Source organism: Ambystoma mexicanum, chromosome 6q, assembly GCF_040938575.1.
Source record: "Ambystoma mexicanum isolate Mex_15411 chromosome 6q, UKY_AmexF1_1, whole genome shotgun sequence".
NCBI classification, from domain to species: domain Eukaryota; kingdom Metazoa; phylum Chordata; class Amphibia; order Caudata; family Ambystomatidae; genus Ambystoma; species Ambystoma mexicanum.
Window position 1 is genome coordinate 741127650 of NC_090937.1, and position 20832 is coordinate 741148481.

A 20832-nucleotide genomic window follows, 5' to 3' on the forward strand; every position below is an offset into this window, starting at 1 on the left:
AAAAAATTCCTTCATCCTGGCGGCATTCTATCATCATACCGGTGTTCAAGGAGGTCGATAGACAAGATCCAAAGAATTATAGGCCCATCGCCCTTCTTGACACACCGGGGAAGAGCTTTGCCAGAATTGTCCTGAGAGAACTGAATGGTTGGATAGAACATTCCAGAAACCGGGACCCTTTCCAAATGGGTTTTGTAGCAAGGGGGTTGGGCACTGCTATTAACATCACCACTATAAACACAATCTAATCATGCTGTATGTCTCAAAGCCAGCCTTTATATTTGGCCTTCATGGACTTCAGAGCTGCATTTAATTCTATTGATAGAGCATTAGTCCAAAAGAAGCTGAAAGTACTTCAACGCCCAACCTCCCTTACCACTTTGATAGCCTTGTTGAACTCTGATACCTCCATGCAAGTCAGGCTAACCTTAGATGGTCTTATGACAGCACCATTCTCTACGCATCGAGGGCTCAAACAAAGGTGCATATTAGCATCCACCCTCTTTAACCTCTTCATTCTAGACATGGGACCAAATTTTATTTACATAAACTCTGATAAAAATTTGAATCTCAGCAAATTCCTTGGTTACTCTATGCTGATGATCTTATTTTATCCAAAACACAAGGAGGCCTTCAGAGATTAATTGAGGGGTTGGGTCTATATGCCCAAACAAACAACATGGCAATAAACCTTGAAAAGACCCAAATAATAGATGCGTGAAACCCAAACGGCGGAAGAAAAAAACATTTACACAGATTTTGAAAAAAAACAAGTTGTTAGTTATACCATATTATAGGTATCTAGGAGTCATTATAAATAATCAACCAAATGACAGCGTGTATGTAACTAACATACAGTGTAAGCTAGCTACTGCTATTTCACAATCTAAACTAATACTGCATACATTTGGCAAATTTATCTGTAGTCCTGTAATGGTTTACTACACTCAAAAAGCGGTACCCATCATCACTTACAGTGCTGAAAACTAAATCCTGTGAGAACTATTATTTTGGGACAAGATTGAGGGAAAATATTGGCGAACGATGCTCAATCTACCCAACTCCACTCCAATCGCCTTGATTCGTTTTGAGTTGGGTGCCTTATCAATGTATGTCATTTATTCCTGGAAACTATGTGCCTTTCTCAGGAAATGCCTAACAGTAACAAAATCTGATGACCTTTTGCACATTCTTGCATCTCATCAGCTATCATCAACACAATAATTTCCAAGAAACTGGAGAGACTTCACTCTAAATCTATTAGCGGATGCAGATATAACTATTGACCTCTTAGTACAAAACGCATGCCGTATTTTATTTGGCCACAAAGAATTTCGAACCATGGCCTCATATCTTATAAAACATCCCTCCTTGCACTTTCGGAATCAGTACATGAGATTCAGATTGAATTTATGGAACATAAGAGGCATACAAGCAAGATGTGGGATTCTTGAAAAAAATTACAATATATGTCAATTTTGCAAAAACAAATCTCACAAAGAAACCCTGCAGCATCTGATTATTGAATGTCCGGCCCTATCTGAAAGTCGAGACAAGTACTTTAAACACTTGTTTACTAATCTTCAAACTTTGTATAATGATGATGCATGGCAAAAAAATATTTGCACAGAAAAACCTACAATTAGAATCGCCACTATAAAATGTTTAGAAAGTTTAAAATTGAATGAATCGGCATAGTGTGCTTAAGAAAACGATTTTGACATTGACAGTCAAAGAAGTATATACATAAGTGCTCTTTTTTTGCTCGTTTTTCTTTGATAAATTAATATGCAATTTTGTGCATTAAAACATTTCTACAATTCTCTGTGTTATCTTTGTACAATTTATGCACAGTTTACATGTGGTTCGTTCCATATTTTATGTAAATTTTATGTGACTGTCTAAATAGGAATTAATATCCTATGTTATCATAAATTATTTTCTCTTTTTTTTTCTTCTGTTTTTATGACTTTCTATAGCTTCTTCTTTTATATTATATTATATTATAATGTGATATTTATGTTTGGCTGAAACTATGATAAATGCACATGATTAGATCACTTTCAAATGTAAAATTATGATATTGTTAAATTGTGCCAGACAAATGTACATAGTCAAAATTGCTGTCAAATGTAAAATTGCGATATTCTTAAATTGTGTTAAACTTTAAAACTGCTAATTGAAAGGTTGATTAATCAACCAAACAATAAATAAAATTTAAAAAAAATAAAAAATAACTACTATCATCCTTCTCAGAACAATTCTCCAAGAGAACACTAAACCACCTTAAAGCCATTTTATTACAGCAACGCAAGAGAAATATTCCTAATTCAAATATTTCTTTTAAAAACCAAATAGAACAAACATTTTCCCTTACTCATGAGTAGATATTAAGAAAACATACTGCATCCAACAGACCAACATTCTAATTTGCTGATAACTTCTCAACGTCTGCCATACGCCATAAAATCAGCGTGTGTCATCTCACAGAACACCTGTCACAATCATAACTTATCACAACAAATTACTCTGCCAGCACCATTTTTCAGACACATCCAAAATGGAAAAATTACTCCTTTCCTCAAGAAGCCCCAATTTCACCCAGTAGCCCCAGCCAACATTCACCAGCTTGTTAACATCATCATACTAAGCAAAACTTCAGAAAAAGGTGCGACTTTAAATTTGCCCTACACATCATATCATCTTTTAGCTAGTATCCAACAGGATACAGGCTGGTCAGAGCATCAAAACTAGAATTCTCAAGCATGTGGATGACATATACCACATCCTGTATGATTGTACTAAGGTTTAATCATCCTCCTTGATGTTTCACCTGTCATTGACATGATTGACCATTGGAAACCAATCACTGCCATAGAAACACACATGGGCTTCCGCACTTGGATGGTTTTCCAATTTCCAGACCAACAGGATTTGAAAAATACTATCAACCCTATCAAAGGCCTATTCTCTCTCCCATCCTGTTTGGTTTGTCTATGAAGACTTTGGCAATATTGATTGAAAGCATGGGCTCTCCATATACAAGTTGAGTATGACGTACAGTTATGCTTAAGAGCTTAAACTTTAGGAAACGTTGCACACCTAAATGTTGCTTTACCTTCCTGGAGCTAAACCCAGTGGTCGAAGTGAGCAGGAGCACCTCTACTTTTGGCGAGGGTGTGGTGCACCTCCACTTTTTTAAATTAAGTTTTACAGTTCCTATACTTTTATTTAAAAAAGAAAACGGTTTCGTTTTAAAATAACAGTATAGGAAGAAGTTGAAACTTGTACTTTCACTACACTGCACTGACAATTCCCTTAAACAGCAGGCAAATGTGTTTGGGGGTTTGTATTATGTGTGGAAGGGGTTGTGGCAATGGGGTTTGTGAGGAGCGGGGCAGGCCAGCAGGGAACATAGTTCCACTACTTCTTTTCTTACACTTTGACCACTGGCTAAACCAATATTAAACTAAATCACCTAGAAATCTCACCTACAAATCGTTTACATTTAAACCTCATTTTATGAAGAAGCTGTCCTTTCAAGACATTTTTATGGCAAATTTCTCAGCTTTGTTTCCCCCATAACTCACCTTCAAGACACATTTACAAATGGAATAACAAGTGAGCTAATTCGAAGGAAAAACTCTTCTGTCTGCGGATCACTTCAACAGAATTTGCTCAGATACAACACTATAATCTCAACTTCTTCAACTTCTGAGAAGACTGATATTCCCATCCGTTTTCATCCCTTTATCTCCCTTGCTGACTCCATTTCCCGCACCTACAAACTTTTCTTCATGTATATGTTTCTGGTGTCCTTTGTAACATAATGAGGTCGTTCTGTTACTCCTACATGATCATATTTGAAGTGCCCTTTTTGCATGCGAGTGACCATGTTAAAACCTAAATGCACAATGCTACAGTGGATGGGAAGGTCTGGAAACATGTGCACTGTATATGGAAGTTAAGGTAGAAAGAAAAGGCAACTAAATAAACGCATGTATTGCCCTTACTGGCAGCTGCAGGTACCACACACCGTTTAGCGAGATTCCCAAGAAGCTGATATAGTTTCCACAGTGTTGTCTTATTGCAACATGATGTTATAACTAACAAAATGTTTGCTTGCTTCTAAGAACGCATTCCAAAACAAGCAACACATGGATGAAGAGAAGCATACAGTGATTGGTGTACTGAGAATGTATTGTACTTTCTTTTAAAACCAGACTTTGTTACATGCAGGTTATGTAAAGTAGCTGTTTTTTTAAAACAAAATAAAAATTATTATTTCTTTCTTTTTTTTACAACCCCTTTCTTCTTGGATGATCTTGTTCGTGCCCTTCCAACCCTGGGTGGTTCAGGTGAACTTGAGCTCTCTTCAGACACAGGAGTACATTCCTCACTCACTGGTTGCAGTGGAGTGTTTCTTTTTTCCTGGCTTCCAATGGCAGAGGTAAGACCTTGCCAATTTTGGGAACACATCTCCTGCGCCCCAATTAACTGTCTGCAAAATGTCTTATTGACCATCCCTACATTGGTCATGGTAGTATTTAGGATAGTAGTAGCTCTTATGCAGTTATTTAGAGCTTTAACAATCTCTGTTTGTATAACATTACTTTCGGCATGTAGACGGCATTGCTCTTTCATAATTGCATTATGTTCCACCATCAAGTCACACTGTCGTTGCGAGTTCTCAGCGATTGTCTTCCGGTTTCCATGTTCAATTTGCACAGAGGTGTGGAATTCTTTGGACTCTGTTGTTGGGTGTATGTCAGTTTGCAGGCTTTTGCACTTTGAAGCTAGTTGCATATCAGTTTGCAGACTTATGGATTGTAATGTTGGTTGCATATCAGTCTGAAAGCATTTAGATTGTGATGCCAGTTGTATATTAGTTTGCAGACATTTGGATTGTGAAGCCAGTGATAGACAAGCATTTAGATTTCTGGTCTGTGTTAGTGTTTGAATATCAGTTTGCTGACATTTTGAGTGAAAAGAAGGTTGCATATTAGTTTGAAAGCATTTGGATTGGTATGTGGGTTGCAAATCTGTTTGTAGCCTTTTTGATTGTAATACGGGTTGCATTTGAGTGCCAAAGCTTTTGGTTTTTGATACTGACAGTGTATCAGAATGTCGAATTCGAATTTGTGATGCTGGTTGGGAAACCTCTTCCATGACTTTGGACTGGGAGTCTGATTGGATATCTGAATGCACGCTGTTTGATTGTGATGCTGGCTGCATAAAAGCATGCAGGTTTTTGGGCTGTGACTTTGGTTGAATAAAGCCATGCAGGCTTTTGGATTGTGATGCAAGCTGCATATCATCATTCCAGGTTGAGGACTGTGATGCTACATTGGCTGGTGAAAAGTTATAACAGTTCTCACTTTGCTCTACATTATTTACAGGGCTATCTCCAGTATCACCAGGTTCCCTAATGATGTCGTCGTCATCTAGGGTTTGGGTTTGTTCAGCCACATAGACAAGATATTCATATTCATCATCAAATGCATCAGCAGAAAGGCCTCCCAATTCATCATCCTTCGGCTCATGATGGCTTACTGGAGGGCCTTGACCTACAAACAGGGAACATTACAAAACATGAAGCTATATTTCTGCAAACTGACTAGCCACGCATTAGACACAACTTGATGAACAACTATAGTTTCTTTCTCTGGCAAGCATCCCATATGAATATTCACACACTCTTCTAAGTGTTTCAACCTAAAATCTGTATTGGCTATTCATCGTAGTAACTCTGGTTCTATTGGTCCATCAGACTCCTGATTGTTACCCGCTAAGAGTGGCATTCCACTCCGGCAAAAGCAGCCGCAAATGGCAAAAATAAAAAAAACACATCACAGGTACAGCTTAACTAGCATCAATACCTTCCTCTTCCATATTCCTGGAAACCCTTCCCTCTCCTCAATTTCTCTCCAACTAACCAAGAGAAAAAAAGGATAATGGGTGGTTTTCTTAGGGAGAGCGGATTTGTTAGAATACAGAAGTCACTAAAGTGTTTCAGAAAATGACTTATTTTTTATTGCGATTTTGGTTTACAACAAACTTTACACAACACACAATGGGCCTCTTTATGACCCTGCCGGTCCGGTAACAACAGTGCCGGTAGGCTCACTGGCATTGTTGTTACTGGACTGGCAGAGTACAAGTTTGCAAGCTGGAGACCCTCCCTTCCACCAGGTCTGACCTGGCAGGCGGAACGGCACCCGCTCGCAGACTTTGACGGAGGCACCGGCACTGTTGCACACGGTGCCGGTGCTTCCATCCGACCCATTCCCATTCCAGTCCTATGGGACTCGAATGGGAATGGGGAGTTACATTTTCCGGCACCTGGCTTCACGGATCGCCGGGACTGTAATTCCCTAAAGCCAGGCGCCAGAAAAAAACACAACTCCGGCAGCAGCCTGCCGTTTTTACCTATCATTCGATCCAAAAGACCTTTTAGAAAGTTATTCAAAGCTAAAACCAATGACACATTGTCCCCCCACATTAGTCTACACCAAAATTAATTCATCAAAAAGTCAGTCACTGCAACCTTTGTCTTTAAAATGACTGAGCCTATTCTTAATAAAAAACAACGGACAGTGACCCAATGATTCTTTCAAATTGACATTTTAAAAAAACCTACAATATGTTCAAGCGCTAAGTGCCTGCGAGCCTTTCCAATATCTTGACCTTTCCCTGGAATTAAACTGATTCACTTGAAAACTGAGGTATGTGCCCCGTGCTCTACTACCCGGGAATCGCTGCAGATAGAATGGCAAAGCGTCTCTCTTGTGTGTAAAATGGGCGTATTCCGTATATGTAGAATACGTTCCAATACCATCAATGGCCCAATCAAACCTAAACTGTTTTCTCTTTACCACCCCCAGTCGTTATATTAACTCCTTCTCTAAAGCCCCAATTGATGTTAACACTCCCTACATCCGACTTTTGAAAGAGTTGATGGAAGTAATTCATTCTTCCATCAAGATGTTGTTAAAGTCAGCAATGAATTCTTCAAGGGATGAAGAACTTTCTTATCCGTCGACAATTGTCTCCACATAAAACGTGCCTTAAGGGAAATCAGACAAAACGCATGCCTAATAACAGAGTTGGGAATTGCCAGAGCAAACTCAACACCTCCTTCCAGAATTTACCCTGAATTACGCTTAAGGAGGTCCCCCAAATCCAGTAAACATATGTTGAGTCTGTACAACTAAACCGGTTCGATCTTATCCAGGTAGAAACGTATGATAGGCAATATACAAAATGTACACGTTCTTGAAAATAAACATTTCATTTGGCGAGTATTTTTCCTGTAAACAATCCCTCCACATACCCACGGATGCCTTTTACTCAGATTGTATCCCAGATAGTGCAAGGATAATACTAGTTCCAGTCTCTCAGAGTCCAGTACCCAATGCATGATCTTGGGTTTAGAGCCCCTGGAGAACATAATCACCTTTGATTTGGCTCTGTTAGGTGACATTTTATTGTCAAGTGAGTACTGGAAAAAAATATTCAACTCACATTGTAAGCCCCTCGCCGTTCTGTCGAAAATAATGAAGTCATCGTCAAAGGCAAGCCAGTCCAACCTAAGACTACCAAGACTACCAAGCCGTGCTGGGAAAATGGATGGCCCCTGCCAGAGGGAGTCCATGTCGTACACATAAAGATTAAATAGGATCGGGGCAAGTGTACAACCTTGTTTCAAACCTACATATGAATTGATTGTAGTGGAAAGGGAACCCTCTCAAGTAAGACATACCGGCAGGGTAGTTCCTGTATGCAGGAGGGCTAACAGTTGCACCAACTTCCAGGGGATATTAATTTTGAGCAGTTTTGACAACAGCACTGATCTAACAACAAAGTTAAACACGCTGGGCATGTCCAGCGAGGCCATAAAGACCGCCCCAAATTGGCTATGATGAACATTGTGTGTAGCAGGTGTGCCAGAATATTCGCATTTAGAGAGGTAGCCAATTGTTTCCTAAACCCCACCAGGAACCTAGAACAGGGCATGGGACTGTTTGATGATGAAATTTAGACCTCGCAAGAGCAAAATTGCAAACCCCTTACTAATAGCATTGATTAGGGCTATCAGAATAACGACAGACTGTGCCCAGGACGGGGGAATTACATGGGTCATGTACATTTCATCAAACATAGGTTTCAAAAAAGCTGACCAAACAGATGGAGAATATTTCAAAACAAAAGGGGGGATTCCATCAGAGCCCAGAGTCCGAGATGGTTTTAGTTGTTTTAATGCCCAAATAATATCCTCTACTTCCAAAGGACAAATACCCCAGCTAACCGGGCCCAATGAAGTATCATCTAATTCCATAAAAGACTCTGCTGAAGAATATTTATTCTTATAGAAGTCCACCCATGGTTGTTCTGTGGCCGGGGAGTCCATCAAGGTCCCTTTTGATCCCAGAGTGTGATTGATAGTAGCTCAGAATTTGCCATACCATCCGCTGCAAAGTTGTAGTAACATAGACTGATTGTCCCTAACGTGCAAATCCATCCTTAAAGATATGACTACATTCTTATGTGATTGACACACCTTTTTCCTTGCAATGTTATATTTTTATGTACCAACTCTGTTTCTTTAACAAACCCAGATTTTGCCATTTTAATCTCATAGACTCCATAATTGTCACGTCAAAGGAGTGCCTACAGTGCCCTATACGTTTGGGGGTGGTTTCTGGTATATACTTCTTCTTAGACAGTTCATTATGATCTTATAAGGTTCTTTGGCACAATCCCAGAGGGACCCATTATGTGTATCCCTTAAACCAGAGTTTATGAGTGCATTAGTCAATAGTTTAGGAATCTCAACCACCATCTTGTGATTTCATTTTAGGGTGAGCCTCCCTTGTCTGGCAACAAGCATGCAAGATCAGGTCTCAGCTCGAAGTACTGAGGGAAAGGTCCAAGGGGAATTATAAGAGTAAGTTATCCCCCAAGCCTAGATCTAAATGGGACAAGTGGCCACATTTAGCCTTAGACCTGAAGAAATATAGAAAATAGTCAATTCTGGAGGATGGAGAACCTCGATGCCAAGTATAGGGTAAGAAGTCTATGGAGGGTGCATACTCCAAATGAATCGTGTTCCATTCCCCAAGAAAACAATCCCAACTTATCCCTCTTTGTACATCATAATGTTAGAAAGGGGTAGCTTTAATGCTATTATAGGCCAATCCCTCAGCACAAAACGCCTCTCAGAATCATAGAAATGCTTCCCTTCATAAACCAATCCTCAAAGAGAGCACCCAGAAAGTCCTGAATGGATTCCAATGCAACCCGTTGAGGGTTCCAATACATGTTAACCAACAGGATAGAGGGTTGAGTTCGACGCGCGATAAGCTTTACCATCAGCAACCACTCAGAGAGGTATATTAGTTCACAAGTTATTCTTAAATTGCAATCTAAGGCCACAGCCAGACCGCCCCTAGCCGGCCCAGCTCCGCTTTTACTGCTGGGCTTGTGACTGTGTGATAAACCTCCACGTCAAAATGAGTGGTTGACATAGTCTCCTGAAACATATACATGTTTAGGGCTCCCACCCGAGGTAAATTGTCCCAGAGCTTAGATAAATGTGTCTGAAAACAAACACTAGTGTTTCAGAAAACTACTTACCCATTGAAGCTTGCCAAGGGTCCAGTGTGAGTCAGCCATACACCTTTAAACAACATACAATTTATTGCATTTCTATCTTTGTTTTAAAAAGTATAAGACAAATATGATGGCCTCTCAATTAGGTTGACATTCAGAAATCCCTAATAATGTCCTATTTTCCATCAGACATCTCAGTTCCATTTACAGCATAATGGAGGGGAATCCCTTGGCAGGATGATGATGAATATAATACAAATACACATGATGAGAACCATCATTACCCAAACGGAAAGTTTCTTCTACATCATGGTATCTTCCTCACTATTCATACCCTTATAGATTTGAATAGCAAACAGAACCACCTTGAAATCAAGAGAAAGGAAAGGAGGAAAAAATCAATCAACACGCCCATTTTATTCTAAGATTTTTTTAAATGAGTTTCTTAATGGAATATTTTCTTAAGTAAAACTTGGCCCAATTGGGCATCCGTTTAGAATCTAAGTCCAAAGAGTAAAGGCTGAAAACATTTAGGTGAGTTTACAGTCAGCTGCCCAGCGTATTGATCTGGAAGTCATATTGGCCCTCATTCCGAGTTAGGACTACACCATGGAGTAAATAGCTCCATGGTTGGCAACCATGGAGCTATTTACTCCATGGAATACCGGCATGGTGAATGGAGTAATTACCGGTCCATTCCAAGGTTGGATGGATCGGTAATTCCCCATTCACCATAGCCCTTCCCCATCCCCATTTCTGCCCCCATAGGGCTCAATGGGAATGGGGAAGGAGGTAATTACGGCACCGTAAATTACGGTGCCGTAATTTACTCCAAGGTCACTTTGCGGGTCCCGTAATTTACTCCTGCTAAAAGCAGGAGGTAAAGAGGGACCCGCAAAGGGAACTCGGAATACGGAGGTAAGGGATTACGGCCATCGGTGCCCTTACAGGCGCCGGTAATCCCTTACCTCCAACCTCGGAATGACCCCCATTGCCTGGAAGAGTAGCTGTAGCTGTTTTCCTCTCATGGCTCAGCAACCTTTGGATCTCCAGATCTTTTGGACTACAATTCCATTATCCCTAGGCAGCTTAGCCACTAGTAACAGATCTTGGTCAGAGTCCAAAAATTGGGAGAGCTACAAGTTGTACACCACTTCCCTAAATGAATGAGCCTTGGCTCTCAAAAGCAGACAATATATGATGCACTTTAACATTATAGTCTGAAAAATGAGACAACATATCTGATTAGGGACTTACAAGAAATGCCAGCCCTTTCTCCTGGGGTGTGGTAAGTTATGGAAAGTAGTTTGAAGGAATGAAACCTTTGGTTATGTCCATTTATGACCTGGCGCCTCTCATGTAAATGTATGCAGCTTTTTCCCTGCCAACATAGGAGGATTTGGAACAAATCTAGGCAAGGAAACTGATTGCTTTATGAGGACTGCCAAATGACTGCTGAACCCAGTGTCATATTCATCCATACAAAAAGCCTTCATTATGCTGATTCTTCTAGCCAATATCATTCAAACTTGTTTTTTTTAAGGAAACCCCATCTGCTTAGTAAGAACTACTTCCAACTGCCAATTCTGATCTAGTACCAATTCCAGGTGAAAAACACTGGGTAGGCCTCCCCGAAAATATGCAATGACAGGAAAAACCTTTTTTTTAAACTCCTACATGAAGTGATGACTGAAGGGTGTACCCTCAAAAGGGGATTGTAGAAGACATGTGTTTTCTGAATTAAGTAAAAATTGTACAACTACTCAAATACAAAAGAGGAAAAAGTCCTTAGTGAAACCATACAGCCTTCCTGATTCTTCAAAATCTTCATGTATTCCAGCAGCAGTCACAAGCCCCATATCGAAGCAGATTAGAAGCCAAGTTGTCAATTCAGCTGATATCAGAATGGTGGTGGATTACACAGCATAATCTGTAAAGAAGGGATAGCCTCCACTGACATTTCAATGAGAGGCCTATATTATTAGAAGAAGGTCTGGGTAGAACCTCAAGGTATGCTACGCATAGGCAAATAAAATCATAATTAAGTTCCTGAGAGTCAGAATCTTCATGTGCATGAGAGGGATCACTGAAAAGAAAATAGCAGATGTGACAGTCTGAGGCACTAGCATCCTGTATTTTAATTTCTTGATGAACTTGATCACCTTTAATCACCTTTAATCCAAACTCAGCCTGCCAATTGTTCATTTTCTGTACCCAGACCTACCTGGAATAATGAATGTGTGTCACCTAGGAACATGCCACAGATTTCAATGCTTTGTTTCATGTGAGGTACCAAAACATAGCCTTGGAATAACTTAGGAATGTTCATGTGCAAGCTGTCTCTATGGGGGAACAGAAGAGTATATGTTGATAACTGTGAATCCAGAATGCAGGAAATCATAAAGGAAATAAGTCAACTATATTATTTATATACGGGTACTGAGTGAAGAAGGAAAAGGATATGTGATTTTGCTTAAATTGGAGGCTAACTTGAGATGCCTCTGAGTGGTGAAGGGGACTGAGGGTCTTCAAACTTAAATAGGTAAAGGATGGTTCTGCTGGAATTACTGTATTAAGAGAAGGGTTGCCAGTGGGGTCATTGTGCCATACCTGCAGATAACTCTGCTATTTCAGATGGCTTTCCTATAGCTAAACCTTTCAGGCATCATTTTCTCTTACAACAGGTGGTGTGTAGGGCAACAGACCCATTCCTCATAGCTTTGATGTCCTCACCAGCACTGGCTGCAAAAGGGATGTGTCAGAAAAAAGTATATTGCTAGAGTGATTTGCTGTGTCACTGGTCTCAGGCTTGATAACTCAAACCAAGAAAATGATCTCCTTTGCAATGCCAAATGAAATGTTTCTGGCTGATAGATCTGCTATGACTGATGAGGCATTTTGTGGTATGAGATCAAGTACCTTCTGGCCACGCATTGGCAGAAACACCATCAAATACCTAAAAAAGAGGAAACTAGATTTGTGGGACTAATGCAGGTTATGATGCCAAAAAGAGGGGGTAACCGAGAACCTCGAATGAAACAGTTAGATTATTGCTTAATTTGTAAATACAGGACTGTGGAGGGAGGTCTGAACATGGATCATGAACTCTCTGTTTTCTTGTAATCATGTTGGAACAATGATTTCATATGATGTTCAGGTTGTATGCTAGAATCTACAAAAACTCAATGGTGGCAACAATGTGGTTATTGTTCCTTAACATGGGACATTAGTAAGATGACTGATTGTTCATTTTTCAAACGTGCCACTGCCAGGTAGCCTTAGTTAATTTACTTACCTGGGGAGATTTAAATATATTGGATCACATTTACTCAAGCGTGTTGACTTTAGTGAAGAAACTCAGTGAATATAGACAATTTTTGAACGGGGGAACTTCGTTCCTCTTGAAGAGCGGGTTGCTGACCATTGGGGTATGTTAATTATCACCTTAATATAATATATCAAGCTTCCCAGGAAATGTTCTTACAATGGAAAGGGTAGTGGGTGCTCTAATGTGTTCAATTGCATTTTTAGCAAGCTTTTTACATTACTGGCCTGTTCTAACACAAAGATTTCATCCCATTTTAAGCTGGCGGTCAGATTTTCTGAATCTCAACTTCTGGTAAATCAGGTGGGTCTGGGATACAAACCAGCAGTGTTGCAGGCAAGTTTGTGAGGCCAGGGAGAGCCAAGAGGCCAGCAACACTATTCTTTAAGAAAGAGGTGGTTGGGAACCCTTACCCGGAATTCTACTAGAGACATGTTTTGACATTTGTGTAGTAATATTTGGGAAACATTGACCCTGATCAGGTAAACAACTATTTGTTTATTTTTCTCCCCGGTTAGTGGTTCTTTTCTGTAATTACGGGACTCTTCACAAGTGGCGACAGGTAAAGCTGCATCTAATTATACACTGCTCGGTGGTGACTATTTTAAGAGGAGTATGACTTTATGGTTTACCTGCAACTATATCTTACTTGCAGGATTGACGTCGTCCCTCTCCATTTTAAGGCAAACGGGGTAATAACCCAGGTAACCTCCCCAAGTTTCATTAATCACAATAAGTGGCACATAGTTACGGGTGATCAGTATATGTGATACTAGACTTAATTTGGGTCTTTTCATGAACAGGTCCTGGTCCGCGTGACAATTATTACATTTTGTGGTTTCGCTTTACTGCCATTTACGGTATGACTTAATTGGGGGCACTAAATACCTTAGTTGTCAGTTTTAATAACTGCATATACTCAATTGGCATGTCAAAAGGGATTCATGGTTATCACCTAGCGGTTCAATCTCAGGAAATATTCAGGTGTTGGTTTGGGTATACATATGTGAATAGTATGCACTTGCATGGATATAAGGGTGTGGCACCGGCACTATTGGACAATGTCCAATCTCTAACAAGGGTTCAGGGTTGCTGGAGGGCAGTGAATATGATTTGATGGTGAAATAATGTTTGATTTTGTGTCTTTATTCCTCCCCTGCCCCTCCTCTTGCTGCTTTTCCTTTTGTCTTTTTATTCCATATACATACATGTAATTAACTTTGAGTATTAGCATTGATATCTTGTGGTTTATACTGCCATCTTAATATCTACTGCCATTTTAATATTGGGTGCTGTTGCCCACCTTGGATTTCGACTCAACCTTGACTCTGTTTAACAATTCCGTTTCAAATGGTATTGGGTGACATTGGATTGATCGTAATCTGTTTACTTTGTTGGACTTTTGTATATTTACCTTGTGGTTTGTATGCATGTAAATCAGACACAATAATGTATTTCAATATATTCTGACTGGGAAACGTTTTAATTTACCAATGTTGTATATGTGCCACCAATGGACTCTTTTGAATGTTTCAATATACTGTATACTACCTAGAGTAAGACGGTGAGTTAGAAACGCGTGTCGGCTGTGGATGTTTAACAATTGTGCTACAGAAATATTTTTCATGTTAATCTGTGCAGTGTGCTGTTGTGTTATTTTAAATACATTGTTACAGGGTCCCTTATGGGCAAAAGGAGCCAAATATCACCAGCACCCACAGCAGTTTAGGTTGCTCTTGAAATTATTGCTCTGACAAACTCACTAGGCTCTACCCTAGAAACACTCGTGTACAGGCGCATTATAAATGACTTATATCATATCATATCATACCCCTGAGTGCCCATTGTCTTGTCTGATATCAAATGGACTTCTGAAGGAAGATCAAGTGCCACTGGTTTTTGTGCTGAGGCAAGTACTATACAATGGGCCTCATTACTAGTTTGGCGGTAAGCAGTAAAATGGGAGGTATTTCCGCTACTGCCATCTTTACCACTACGCCAAATTCAGAGTCACAGAAAATTGGCGTTCATTCCACGGTAGATATTCCGCCCATGGAATTAGCGCCAGTGGTAAATCCTCCAAAAATGGGCAGAATTAGCCCAGGGGCCAAGCACGTCGGCGGAATTAGCCCCCCAAAAAAATCAACCAATTTCCGTCGAATTACAAGTTGGGAATCGCCGGAATTTCCACCAAAAACTGGAAGAATTACAGGCAAAAACACAGCGTATATACCTCCACCAAAATGGTAGAGGTAAATGCAGACAGGTCCCTGAAATCAAGGCGCAGGTGCACCAGATTGCCTCAGGAGAAGTATATAAGGGCCACACCCTCCCCCAACACACATCCAGCCAACATGCAGCCACATGCAGACGTTCATTATGGGCTCCAGTACCCCCTACTCCATACACAACTACAGCAGCATGCAAGACCCCAGCAGAGAAGGGGACAGGCACCACAAAAGCACAGGAGACACATGACATGGGGGGCATCCATACCATGTGTCCACCCACCCCCATGGACACCGACAGTTAGCCAATTAGTGACCCTCTACCGTTTGGACTGCCCGAACATCACAGACCTGCTCACCCTGATCCAGACCAATCTCCAGAGTGCCATTGGAATCATAACTCTCCCCTCCCCCGCTGAAGTTGCCGTTGGTCCTACATATCTGTGCCATGGGTGAATCCCAGCACACGGTGGGTACACTGCATGGGATGTCACAGCCTGCATTTGCTAAGGTGTTGGACCAAGTCATGGATGCGCTAATGAGGCATGCACATCACCCAGGCGCAAGTGCATGCAGCAAAGTCACTTTCCAACAACATTGCCCATTTTCCCAATACCCTAGCAGCATTGGATTGCACACATGTGGCAATGGTGATGCCCCACCCCAAAAGGCTACTGAGCAGGCATACATGAACAGGAAACAGTACCAATCAATTAATGTACAAATGCCATGTGATACTATCACCCACTGCTGCGCACAATACCCTGGGGCCACACATGATACCATGATACCGAGGAAAAGAACCCTGCCAGTGTTCATGCAGAGTCAAAGAAGACAGCTCACCTGGCTCACAGGTTTAGGCATACCTGACACACAGGACCACCGTCACACACCTAGGGTACAAAATGCTCAGCAAAGTGTAGCAACTACAAGTCCCATGATGCAACAAAAGAAGTGCACAGAACAGACCTAGTACACTGACTGACCCACCCCGGTACACAGATAGTACGCATATGACACAGGGTGTCCTGCCATGCAAGGCAGCACAACGCATTCAGGCCACCCACCACAACCACAGTAAAAATGTACTAGAACACCATAACTGAAAAATGCTTTGCAGATGACATGACACTGACAAATCCTTGATTACTGCTGAATCCTGCAATGTGACTGAGCAATTGAAGAGTCACATCAACCTCACACAGTCCATTCATGTCTTGCATGGGAAGCTGGCCATCAGCAGTCACCCATGGCTGAGGACACCTGGGAGGAACCCTGGAAAACCGCAGTAGGAAGCCTGCTGTAATGCGCAGAGGAGGACAAGGCCATGCAATGAGTGCACACTTGGATTTCGGAAAACCAGATTTGGGTGCCTGCGCCCCACAGGTGGTGCCCTCATGTACAAACCAGATTAAGTAGGCAAGATAGTATTAATCACTGCAATGATGCACTACTTGTGCACTTGAAGGCACATTTAAATGCCACCAGATGAGGTCCAATCACACCCTAGCTCGGATGAGGATGTCTCTGAAGGTGTTAACAGGTCAGCACAGGACATACATTGGGATGTTATGGAAGGACCGATGGTCCGTAAGAACCTCAAGGACAATTGCCCTTGACTATGCACTTATGCAACACTGAGGGCAACGATGAGTCACTGAATACACAACTTACTCAACCATAGAATAAACATCTTACACAAACACTAACTTTAAACAGTGATTTATTCAGAACCTGACATACCGTGATCCCCAACTCCAACTCCCACCCTGAACCCCAACTTCACCTCCCACCCACACTCTGATCCCCAAACACCATCTCCCACCCCACACCCGGATTCCCAACTCCACCTCACACCCCACAACCTCGCCCCTGGACATGAACCCACTAGCGCAGCCTCTTGTCCCCCTTGTCAGCAGCCATTGCGGGATGTGCTGCACTGCGCTGTGAGTGCATGGATGGGGTGCTCGCTAATGAACCCTCGGTAGGGGTAGTGGATTGTGAACTCTCCTGTGTGGCCCCACGAACATGGTCCATGGTGAGGTGGATGGCCCTGGCCAAGGCCTCATGGGAGGATGACAACTGTTCAGCCAGTTTACACACCCTCTGGCTCATCAGACACTGGCTTGCGTTACTGCGCTGCATGCTCCTGCACAGCTTGTCGACATATTTGGACAACCGCCTGGATGCCCCCTGGATACAGTCCCGCATGGCCTGAGAATGACCCAATTGTTCCCGGGCCATGGAGTGCATCTCAGCCTGCCTCTGGTCCATCCTGTTGAGACGGTCCCAGATGGCCTGCATTGTCGGGCCAGGCAATGGCTGGGGGGAATGGCCACTGCCATGGGTGGCCTGCTGCAGTAGATGGGGTGAATGGCGACCTGCCTCAACCTTGCCATCGGGGGAAGACTCATGCCTGTACTGGAGTGCACAGTGTGATTCCTGATGGGAAGGTTGGGGCGTGCAATGGGGAGAGGCTACGTAGGGGAGAGGATTCTGGGGAGAACTGACAGGCAGGGGAATGTGGTGGACTTGAAGTGGGGATACAGAGTCTGACAGCACCTCTGCCGTGCCAGCTGTGGCTTGCTCAGATTGTGTCCTGTCATCAACACCTGTCTCGCATGAGGGGCAACAGTTGCCCCAGCTGTGGTTGTGTGATGCCCTGTGGCCTGTGGTGCTGTTTTTCTGACGGTGTCCTGACGATGCACCGTGGCGGTGTCCTTCCCAACGCTTGTTAGGCCTGTAGATTGGGTACTCACATGGTGCCTTTTTTGGGTGGCACTATCCCACTCACAGAACTGGCTGGCAGTGTGTGCTAGCTGGCGCTGATTGGTTCTGGTGTCCTGGAGGGTCCTGCAACAACAGTCTGTTCGTGGATGTCTTGAGTGCCTGTTTGGGTATAATTCAAATATCCATTTAAAACATTGTTCCTTAGGTGCATGGCGATACAACATTGATTTTCACTTGTACAATTTCAGCACTGTGCATTGTTCCTCCAGGGGCAGCGGGGGGAATGCATCATGTGTCTGCCACTGTGTTGGGATCATGTATTCCCAACAAAGGAACGTCTTATACTCTGCCAGGCTGAACGTAAATGGCGTAGAGCCTACGATTACATCTGCAAAATACAGTCTAAAATTTGCCTGGCTGCTTATTCGGCTAGATTAAAGCCGTTAAAAGGCTCTACTTTACTATCAATATTGAGTCTTTTCTATCCCAACCTAGGGCTCTCATCTTTGCAGTCAAGGCCCTGGCCTCGGTAGAAAGACTCACTCCTATTGTCACACCCACTCAAGATCTTTGTGATACTCTTTCTCACTTCTTCATCACTAAGATTGACAATATTAGGCTTAAGATCTCGGCCACTACTAGAGGTACTTTGCATTCTGACTCTCTCTTCACCCCCAGTCAAGGCTGATCCCAGTACAGCCAATACCTGGGCAAGCTTTCCAGTCTTTTCGGAGGAAAAGGTACTGTCAGTTATTGAGAAAATTAAATCATGCCATGCCTCTGCGGATTATGAAGGAGATTGCCCCTACTCTCTCTTCTAAGATTACGAGAACTATTAACGACTCCTTTCAGACAGGCTCTATTCCGTGTGTATTGAAGTCAGCCAGGGTGAGCCCTCTCCTAAAGAAGCCTACTTTGGACCCTGCTGTTCCGTCTAATTTCCGTCCTATTTCTCTTCTTTCTTTCTTGGCTAAACTTTTAGAATCACTGGTGTCTCCTCTGCTTTCTACTTTCCTTGAATCTACTAATCTTTTAGACCCTGTTCAATCTGGATTTCATCCTGGTAGAGGTACAGAGAGTGTACTGGTCGCCGTTTTGGATGACATGACGAGGCTGGTGGATACTGGGTGAGTGGGAGCCCTGATTCTGCTGGATCTTTCAGCGGCTTTTGATACAGTCGACCACTCCATCGTGCTGTCACGGCTGGCCCAATTTGGCATCTCTGGGCAGGTACTAGCCTGGTTTCAGTCATTCCTTGCGGATCGGGCACAGAGAGCAATGCTCTCTAGGCCTCCCTTTCTGTCCCCCCATGTCACCTCAGCTGTGCAGTACCTCAGGGCTCATCCCAGTCACTGATTCTGTTTAATATCTATATCTGGGGCCTTGTTTGTCTCATCCGCTCCTTCCGCGTCTGGTGCTACTCGTATGCCGATGACACTCAGATACTGATTCGTTTAGACCTGGATCGGTCTGAAGTGTCGTTGTGCCTGCGGGGGTTCCTGGCTGCAGTTGGAGACTGGATGAACCACAACTGGCTCAAGCTGAACGGCGATAAGACTGAGGTGATGGTGGTGGGCTACCCTCCCTATCCCACTCTTTGGGTGTCCTCCTTCTGGCCTTCTTCCTTGGGACCACTGCCGTCCCCGGTAAAAAAGGCAAAAAACCTGGGCGTCGTGCCGTCGGCCTCACTGTCCATGGACCAACAAGTCTCGGCTGTATGTCAGGCTGGTCATTTCCAGTTGAAAATGCTGAGGAAGGTACTGCCTTTGATTCCGGCTTCTCTGCCTCTGATCTCTCTCTTACTCAGCGCCATGATGCCCTTGGGCAACCGTGCGCTTTATAAAATCTGGTAACATAACATATTCGGTAGTGGCAACCAGATGACAGGTGTGGGGTGCAGTGCTTACTATGGATGCGCAACCCTGGCATGAGTTGACCAAAAGGGCGTCCTGTCCAGATGTGCCTCGGGACTGTTGAGGCTGTGATTGTGGTACAGCAGTAAGGTGATTGCACTGCATTGAGTTGTGTGTGAGTCATGTGGACATGTTGACTGGCATGGAGTGTGCAATGAGTGTCTCCATGGCGCATTACTGCTGATGGGCTGTGTGTCTAACAATCATGCACATGCTATTGTCAAATGTTTGCATGTTGTATGTGCCAAGGTGGGGTTGTGCTGGGCGCTGTTGGTGTGCATTGAGCCTTTGGGCTTGCATGTCAATGTTGACAGTTGGATGTCATCCTCTCCACTTCCTGCCTGGCTTCCTTGTATGGGGGTCATTAATTTGCCGACTGGAATCACTGTGGACTTGGACCTCAAAGGAATTGGATATTCTGGCTGGGGCTCAAGTCACTTTAATGGATTTATATTTTTTGCGGCATCCATGCAGGGTTGTCCATGTATAGGCGCACATTTCACACAGATACTCACCAGATTCTGCCCGGCCGCTGGCTCCAAAGTCTGCAGTGCCCACGCCCTTGATGCCGACCATGTCGATAATGGCGGCAACCATCTCCTCCCAGGGTGTGAGCAGGAGTGGTTGTACAGTGCTGCCTCCAGTGGCAGCTGTCTTCCTGTGTTGTATTGCAATCAGGCTCTGTACCATGGCCTTGAGGTCATTCCAACGCTTTTTCATGTCCATATCCTACAGCCACCACCTTTTCCCAGATGTCTGCCCATATTGGGTTTTTGCGCATCTGGGAGGTCTGCTGGTGTTGATCTCCATACAACTCATCCGAGTGAGCCACCGCCTGTTCAACCAATACAGTGAGCTCTTGCTCAGTAAATTGAGCTTTCGGCATTCTCATATCCGGCACCCTTGATTTCCCCTTTCCCCCTGACCTGATTCCACTTGTCAGTAGTCCTGGATGGCACTCTGTTTTGCCAATTTTTGATGGATTGTGATTTCCGATATGGCCACCGCAGTGCTTTCTTTATAG

The 20832-nt window shown here is 43.0% G+C and overlaps 1 protein-coding gene across 2 annotated transcripts in view; it reads right to left on the minus strand.

The window, feature by feature from the left end:
* Positions 1–4184: 4184 nt before the first annotated feature.
* Positions 4185–20832, minus strand: part of LOC138516264 (uncharacterized) — a 452129-nt gene continuing 435481 nt past the window's right edge. Inside the window, exon 4 of one of the 2 annotated variants that reach the window (XR_011282259.1) lies at positions 4185–5567. Coding sequence is in view for 1 of the 2 variants with exons in the window: in XM_069631256.1 (XP_069487357.1) it covers positions 4282–5567 (1286 nt within the window). In the remaining variant the exon portion in view is untranslated. The remainder of the gene's footprint in view (positions 5568–20832) is intronic. The other variant, XM_069631256.1, reaches the window with a different exon arrangement.